General features: G+C 51.0%; 1 protein-coding gene across 1 annotated transcript; it reads right to left on the bottom strand.

The window, feature by feature from the left end:
- Positions 1 to 6,119: 6,119 nt before the first annotated feature.
- Positions 6,120 to 7,628, bottom strand: LOC146205574 (forkhead box C1-B-like). The gene has a single exon (XM_084586929.1). It carries the CDS (start codon positions 7,519 to 7,521, stop codon positions 6,271 to 6,273), a length of 1,251 nt encoding a protein of 416 aa, XP_084443055.1. The 5' UTR covers positions 7,522 to 7,628; the 3' UTR covers positions 6,120 to 6,270.
- Between the last annotated feature and the right edge of the window lie 639 nt (positions 7,629 to 8,267).

The following is an 8,267-nucleotide window of genomic DNA, read 5'->3' on the forward strand; positions in this document are numbered from 1 at the left end:
CATAGATAGATTACTTCAAGTCGTTGAAATAGCTGACGCGATGGAAATTTCGAAATGACGCATTTCTGTCATGTCATCGAGCAAATAAAGGTGTATTATATACGTTTAGAGCTATAGTCAATCGCCATCTACGTGTCACTTTTCTTCATCCCTCGTCTATTAATTCACGTATCCCCTCTTCATGGCATGCAACTCCAACTAGCCCGGCAGCACGCCCTCCCCGAAAGATATAAGCTCAGCCCTGGAATTTTTCGTTGTTTTTTTTTTTTTTATCAACGGCTATTTAAAATGACTGTTGTGCTGAGGTGTCAAGATAATGAATCAGCCAGCCTCACAAATCAGGCAGCTGAAGGCTGCAAATACGGAACCCCCGCTACAAATGAAAGAACCCCGCACACGTGGCTTGATACAGAGGCGACGCTTCCGGACATAACTCTACGCGCGGCAGCATGAGGCCTTTGTACAGTAACTCGCACGTAGTGTGACATTTGGTATGTGAAGAAAGGCGCAAGCTTGGCAGCAGCGTCTCCGCTCCGCAATAATCCGGCACATTTCCGCTCCTCGGCGGATTGCCCCCGCATGGGACTTCCCCAGTCGATGCGAGCAGTGCAGCCCGACCGCGGATGAAACATGTTTTCACTCAGGTGTCCCCCGTGACAAAAACCACCCGGAAAGCGCGAAGAGATGCGCAGTCGCGTCCCTGCTTACACAAGGCCCGCATCCGCGCGCCCTGCAGGACGGCCGGTATTTCTGGACCAGAAAGCCGACGTCTGGGCAGAGAACATCTTGTTTGGAGCTTCGCTCCAAGAACCTTACGTCCCGAGCGAAAAAAGGGGGCCGCTGGTTTTACGTCCGCGCGGCTGTACGCACTCGCGCCTCCTTTCCGGGAGCTCGTCTCTCGCACGCCGAGGGGAAGGGGATGTAAACACAGCGAGAATATTTCCTCTTTACGCGCACGCTATCGGTCCAAAAATATATTCGTTTCTGGCCAACGTGGTTGCGCATAGCCGCGCGCATACAGCCGTCGCGTGCTCGGACTCGCGCCTTGTATCACGTTTAGTGCTGGCCTGTTCGGCAGTCGTCACTCGCGTTTGCGGCCCTGAGGCAACCCGCGGTCTTCGGTATGCCGCAAACAACCTTTCTCTTTCTTCTCCCAAGTGAGCCGCCGTAATCTTCCAGTGTAGACTGAAATGGTCTGCACTGCTTATGGGCTCGTCGTTAAGAGCGTTTAAACAGGCCCAGGTCTGTGCAGGATTTTCTCGTTCTCACCGGTCGTTTGACCAAGCTAAATTGAACATACACCGAAAGATGAAAAATGCATTAGGAAGTACAGGAAAAGGTCCCCAGTAAAAAAAATGCGAAACAGATACTAATATCAATATTCCTTAAGCAAAAAATTACCGCATTTACGCGAAGCCCGAGCACACCCCTCCATCACGAGTACTTGCCCGCCGCACAGTTAACGTTTTCTCAGCGATAGAGGGCAGCCATGTTGCGCACTAAAGCGCCGAACCCTGAGATGTGCACTGATGAAAGTCACACCAAAAATACGATTTTGCTCCCAGCACTGCAGTACCGCCTGGGCATTGCGCCACCATGTCAAATGCAAAACACGTGCCGGAATCAGCTGCGGTGCGAATAATCTATAGCACGCTGTTCGGCAACCTGTGCCCACCTTTTCACTGTCTATTAAATTGCCTACAGAATTTTCAAATCATTGTAATCTACATGGTGTAAACGAACAGTCGCTAGCGGAATAATAGACACCACCGTACTGCGTTAAAACTATCCCCTTACTTAGCTCAATGAGAACAGAAAAGTTTGCTTCCATGAAGCACAAGCGCGCAAGTGGTATGTATACCCTCATAGGTACCAAAATCCCATTAATTTTCGTTATGTGGCACGTCGTAAAAATGGTTGTCAACGTGTGGCTCACGTTATTGCATCCATGATTGTGTCCGGGACTCTCCCCATATCATGCATGTGGCTTATTTGAAGTCCTTCACGCCAGTGTAACCTACATGTCTCCATAGTATGAGCCATATATTTTTCAAAAATTTACACTGTAGTTTTGTATGATACCTAATGATTTTTTACTTCCAAAAGAAGACAATTAGCCAAGGCCACATGAAGGATTTCAGACCGGCATTTGTTCATTCAAGGCAGCCACTTACTGCAGATATTAATATGATTACTACTGCTTCAGTTGCAAAACTACGCATGAATAAACGTTTACAGGTGGATACCGCACGCAAGGTAGCCCAGAGCGTATATGTTGCTAGAGCCATTAAAAAAAATACCGTATAGCCCCAATTCACACACTGCAATACGTGACAACCTGCATGTAGTGAGGCTATCGGTACGGTGGAACAACTTCTCAATCGTTCCGAAGCATGCCAGTGCTTGTAGCTGTGATATAATTTTCATCCGCGGTGTACCTCATAGAGTCAATCTAATCGTGAAGCAAAGAGGGAACCCCGAAAGCAGGCCCCTCTTATGTTCCTCTAAAAGCACAAACCACGCACAAAAATAATCAGAGAAACCAACCAGCATTGTTTACGGTGCATTTACAACAAAATGTTGCACAATTTAGTTGACGTAAGGTGTTCGCCGTTTTCAAATTTAAATCTGAATCCTGCAGCCCTCTTCTCGAATCTGCATCAGGTCACTATTGCATGTAATACTCGATGGACTCATGGATTAAATTTTCTGTGTTAAGTCCAAGTCACTTATTCTATGTTCTATCAAGAATGCGACTCATACGGTTATAACATAGCGTATTATTTTACCTTTTGCTGAAACACTGCATCGCTACGCCTAGAAAGGCATCCAAGTGCTCCTTTCCAAGTCACCGCAGCCAGCATTCGAGTAATGTGCGTGGTCTCTAAAATCAACTCAAGCTTCTGATATTGAGGTCAGGTGGCAGTTTAAAGGAGCCCGGCTCGTGCATGCCGCATAGTATACGTTAACGACACCGATCGAGTGCCCTACGCTCCCGCACCTTTCAAACGCATTGCTTCGTGTACGCACTTGACAGCCGCGCGTATATCGCTAAATTTCCAGAAATAGCTTGCGAACATACATTGGTCTGTACGAACAGTAGCAACCTAACGTGTTTCTTTTTCACAAGAAAACGTTCTTCAGGCCCTCAAGCTGGCAGGATCGCTCACTCTGAATCTTGCGGACTCATCCTAAACCGTCGTAAGCAAGCGCTATCCCTGTCGAAGACAGCGCTCGACTAATGCATTCGCGACATATTTACAGTTCTTCACTGTCATGGCGGAAAGCATGATGAGCCTCTGCAGTCTCTCGTCAGACGACCGCAGCGCCTCACAATGCTTCACCATGAGAAATACCTACGTTCTAGTTTCTGTGATACAAACGGGTGGGGCGCTTTTTTAACTTATCAGGCAGCACTATTATTACACAATTCACCATACACGTGCGATTTCAGCGCTCACTTGTCCACAAGTTGAGGATCTCAATTTCTTGAAAACCATTGACATTCAGTACCCGCTAGCTTCACCGCATTTTGTGCAATGGACAAGAAATTGACGAGCAATGTAAGGCTGCTACTCTTTGAAACAGCATTTCTGTTCTCCCCAGAGTCGTTCTCTTCCTCGCCATCAACTCTATCGCGTTAAAGCAAAAATGATGCGACACCTGCGTACAAAGCACTGCGCATAACAAAACTGAGCAGGGCTGCGCGGGGTATAGGTTTGTGAGAGAGCGCAGACTTTGTATGAAAAAAACAAATGCTACATTTTAGATTCAGTGTTTTATTTTGTTCGCCTATTGCAACTCGGGACATTTTCTTTTTTCTCTCTCTTTTGTTGCACCCCGTTCCTGTTCTCGGAGACATGTGGAAGCCGACTCGATTGCACTGCTACGCTATACGCTTCACCTTCAGTTTGCTGAAAGGCCAATTCACGTACGAGCGCGTGAGGCTGGCTTCAATGGTGCTCCAATAGTCGATGCTATTTGGAGTACCAGCACAGGTATTGCCGGAGTATACCCTCGAATACAGCGGCTCGTGTAATTTTATTCGAGCCTTCACTCCAAGTTGAGCTTCCTCTTTTTTTTTCTTAGTTTTCATTTCTTCATTCCTCCCTGTGACATAGGACATATATGTCCTTTTAATTTCCCGGGCCCAAAAATCACACACAAACCAGCATCTCGCGCTTCATCAGGTAGCAAACAACGAAAGACACATCTTCCAAAAATATAATATTATTAAAAACCAGAGGATACTGGAAGGCTCGCGCGCAACACGGTGAGTGATCGCATCCTCCATTTGAAATGACTCTATGGTGAACGATTGCCGCTCTTGGACAGTTTTGTCTCCTGCCCAAGTTTTACTGCACAAATTAAGGTGAAGAAAGGTGAGCGAAAAAGCGGAACTTTAAAGTCCTTCATAGGTACCACAGTTCGGTTGTCATATACGCAAGCCAATTCCTAGAGTTGGTGGATGTGCAAGCAAAAGTATACTACTGCCTGCAAGAACAGACAGTTTGGCAGGTTGCTCTGCATTTTACCGTCTGAAACAACGTTGCTACTTTGACAACACACGAAAGGAGTACAGAGGATACCCGTGCTTCAAGCCAGTCACCTTGTATGCCCCTCAGCACTGGTTGTCCGCGTATGTTTGTTTTTAACCTGATCGATAGATTACAGAGTGCGCATACTGGTATATGTCGGTTTATGTATGCGTAACTTTTCCGGTTTGGTTGCATGGAGGCGCCAAGTATACATGTATATGTCACCGCTAGGTGACAATATGACATACACTTTGCGTCGCACTTTGTTAGCACCGAATAGTAAACGACAGCTAGCCTTACTGATTCAGGTGTCGACCTGTCAAAACATCTAGCCTTTACTCTTATAAGAATGGTTTACAGCTGGCTAGCACCTATCGCTCGGGCAGTGTTGGTAGTTCGGCTTACGACGGTGGAAGCGAGGCATAATCATACACTATTGTAACGTACTGTCTTTCCCACAAGTAACCAGGCTTCACTGTCTGCTTGTTACTTATTTAGGAGAAAGTTCATGCTGCTGAAATTGTGAATCATTCTAATCTTATGGCGAGCATTTGTCCTCCCCTTCTAAGGCGCTTTAATCTTCTGGGAAGCCTTACGGGCCCTGTAATACGAGTGAGAAGAAAAACATGCAGCCTGGTTACCTTTGGCAAAGACGGTATACGTACGGTATGGGAACTCGGCCCCGGTTTTCCTTAGCTTCACTGCATTCCGAACAACACACTATTAGACAGGGTATACGTCTGTGCATTCCCCTTAAAACTGAGCTTCAAGTAGGGCGTGCGCTGTGCGCTGCTTTCGTGCGTTCTCCGAGTAACTGAACCGTTTCAAATGAAGCGACGTAAATCGATTAGCGTCAATACTTAAAGTCACTGAAACACCTCGAAAGAAGGACAGTAAAACGGGCCAGGCAGGTATGTTTCCGGCAAATTAGCGGGCACCAAATTCACGAAACTGCTCGTCATAGCCTTCGTGCGCAAGATCGAGTTGCGTTGTCGGCTAGCTGATGTCCTGGTAGACGTAGTACGGTCGTACGCATCCGGTTAGACCAACGACTTCGTGAATCTGGTCCCGATAATTCAATGAGATGATTAATGGTGGCGTAGCAGACCTGTGCACTTTCCCACTGCAGTCGCTTTGTTATTCCTTTTTTTTTTTTCATGCAGGATCTATTTTACACTGCTCACAGCTTTTTCTGAAACCATTGAGAGTCTACAGTGCCCTAAGATGGCCGTATAAGATGGTACAAAGCACCCATCCTCTCTCCTTGAAGACGCTTTTAAGATGTTTTTCCTGCAGTTCTTATGATATGAGATTTATACAGCGCTTACTGCCTACAGAAAAGAACAAGTAATGATTATGTTTGACAAGAATCGCTGGACGGAGCTGAACCACAGTGAAGCAAGAAGCGCCGCTGACGCATCGTCGCCTCAGTGGGGTTCAGCCCTGTCTATGAAGAATGAGCAGAACGTGAATGCATATACATATCGAAACAACATGAGGACATTACCTAACACTTTTCATTCAGAGACTAGCAGCACGTGTCCATTATTGTCGGCCAGGCAGCGCGTCCTAAGCCTCGGGCGCAGCACGGACCCTCAAATTCGTGCCAGTTCACATCCACACAAAATGTTCACGTTCCAGAAGACTCTTGGTCAAGACGGATCACGCACAGACCGCGGGCACGACGCACTACGACCGTAGAACTTGTTCTAGAGAAGAGGGGCCACAGTACCTAGTATCGTGTGCAGTCATAGCCCGCCGTGTAGGACCTCTGGTAAGCGTTGTTGAGCGGGAAGCCCACCTGGTACGAACTCTGGCCGCCGGTGGTGCTGTTGCTTCCTGGCGCGGCACTTGCGCCCGCGTACGCTTCCCTGAACCCGTTGGAGGCTGCGTACGCTTCGGAGGGATCGAGCAGCTGCTGCTGCATGGTGTACCAGGCGGGCCGCGAGCCTGTGTAGTGCTGCTGCTGTCCTGCAGGAAGGGTGTCGGTGCCGCCGCTGACCGCCACAGCGTCGTCGCCGGCCGAGCCCCTATCAGCGTACACTCCGGGCGAGCTGCACGTGTAGCTCAGAGTCGCCGGACTCGGGCAGGGGGTCATGGCTGCTTGGAAGAGGGGCCGCGAGTAGTGGCTCAGGTCGTCGGCCGCCTGGTCGCGCGTCATGAGGCTGTCCACGCTGAATGCGGACAAGGACGGGTCAAGAGCCAAAGTCCCTTGCTGCTCGGCCAGCGGCTGCGTCAGGGGTCGCGCCTCGTACTTGCACGAGGCAAGCAAGCAGGAATCGGCCACAGGCTCCGTCTTGGGAGTGACCGCCTGGTGGCTCTCGCCGCTGGTCCGGCCACCGCTGGGAACGCTGTTCGCCGGCTGCTTGATGACGGGTTTCTTGTCCTCCAGTTCGGTCGTCTTGCGCTGTGTCTCGTCCTTGTTGGCGTCCTTTGTGCTGTCTTTTTTCTTGAAGCGCCGGCGCCGGCGCAGATAGCTGCCGTTGTCGAACATGTTGACGCTGTCTGGGTCAAGCGTCCAGTAGCTGCCTTTGCCAGGCTTCTTGTCGTCGCGGGGCACCTTGACGAAGCACTCGTTGAGCGACAGGTTGTGCCTGATGGAGTTCTGCCAGCCCTGCTTGTTCTCCCTGTAGAAGGGAAATCGGTCCATGATGAACTGGTAGATGCCGTTCAGCGTGATCTTCTTCTCGGGCGCGTTCTGGATGGCCATGGCTATGAGCGCAATGTACGAGTAGGGTGGTTTGACCATGTCCTTGGGAGCCTGTTGCTGGATGGTCATGGCGCCGGCCGCGTACGGGGCCGCCACGTACTGCGGTTGACGGCCCATGCGGCCCGGGTACGCTCCCAGCGGCTCCTGGCCATGCGCCGCGCCGTACAGGAGCGCGGGCGAGCTGGCCCCGGAGCCGCCGGCCGCTGGCGGCGTTGAGTAGCCGCTGTAGCGATAGTAGCCCTGGCCGTGATGGTCACCGTACAGGCTATGCATGCTGCCGAATGGTCTCGCTGCTGCGGAGGCTCTCAGGCGCCCGGTCGCGCTGCGCTGCCAGCACGCGCCATGTTTCGGGTGGGGGAGAGGGTGGGAGCCGCCCGTGGATTGACGCGCGGGGTCCGCAATCCCCCGGCGTGGGGGCGGCGGCAGTGGTGAGTTCTCGGCAACGCTGCGCTCAGTCGACTGCGCTGGAGGCGAACAAGCCGACAAAACCGCGTGGACTTGGCCGGCCGATTGGGAAAAAAGCGGGGCTCGAGTCGCTCCCCCTCGCGACGGATCCCGAGCTCGGGCTGCGAGGAGGTGGAAGCGTGGGTGAGAGAGCGTCGGGGGCAACGCGGCCTCGGAGGAGGGACTGCGGGCCCGCCCCTTCCTGCGCTGACGTAGGCCCCGAAGGGCACCCTGGCCACTCCCTTGCTGCCGCCGTCGATAGGGGACACCCGAACCCGCGGCTGTCGACGCACTTGATCGAGCCCAATTCTGCTGCCTACCGGCAGCGCCGCTGCGCCCGGCTAATGGACGACGCCACTCGAACGCTGCCTTTTTTGTTTCTTTGCTCCTCCGCAGTTAAAGCTTTCTAGCTGTCGCTAGTGACACATGTGGTCCTTCTCCTTAATCCAGTTTCTACAATGGCTCACTCGTGCGCAGTTTGGCTTTTCTAAAGGTCGTGTATGCTCGCTCAACGCGGAGTTCGGAGCCTCACTGCATGTATGAACGTTGGTTGTCTTATGTCCTTGCCTATCATG

The sequence above is a fragment of the Amblyomma maculatum genome, chromosome 1, assembly GCF_055883805.1.
Source record: "Amblyomma maculatum isolate TAMU_Amacu chromosome 1, ASM5588380v1, whole genome shotgun sequence".
NCBI classification, from domain to species: domain Eukaryota; kingdom Metazoa; phylum Arthropoda; class Arachnida; order Ixodida; family Ixodidae; genus Amblyomma; species Amblyomma maculatum.

Bases quoted from the DNA above. Each gene is read 5' to 3' on its own strand.
- LOC146205574 (XM_084586929.1), bottom strand. From the start codon at position 7,521: ATGCATAGCCTGTACGGTGACCATCACGGCCAGGGCTACTATCGCTAC.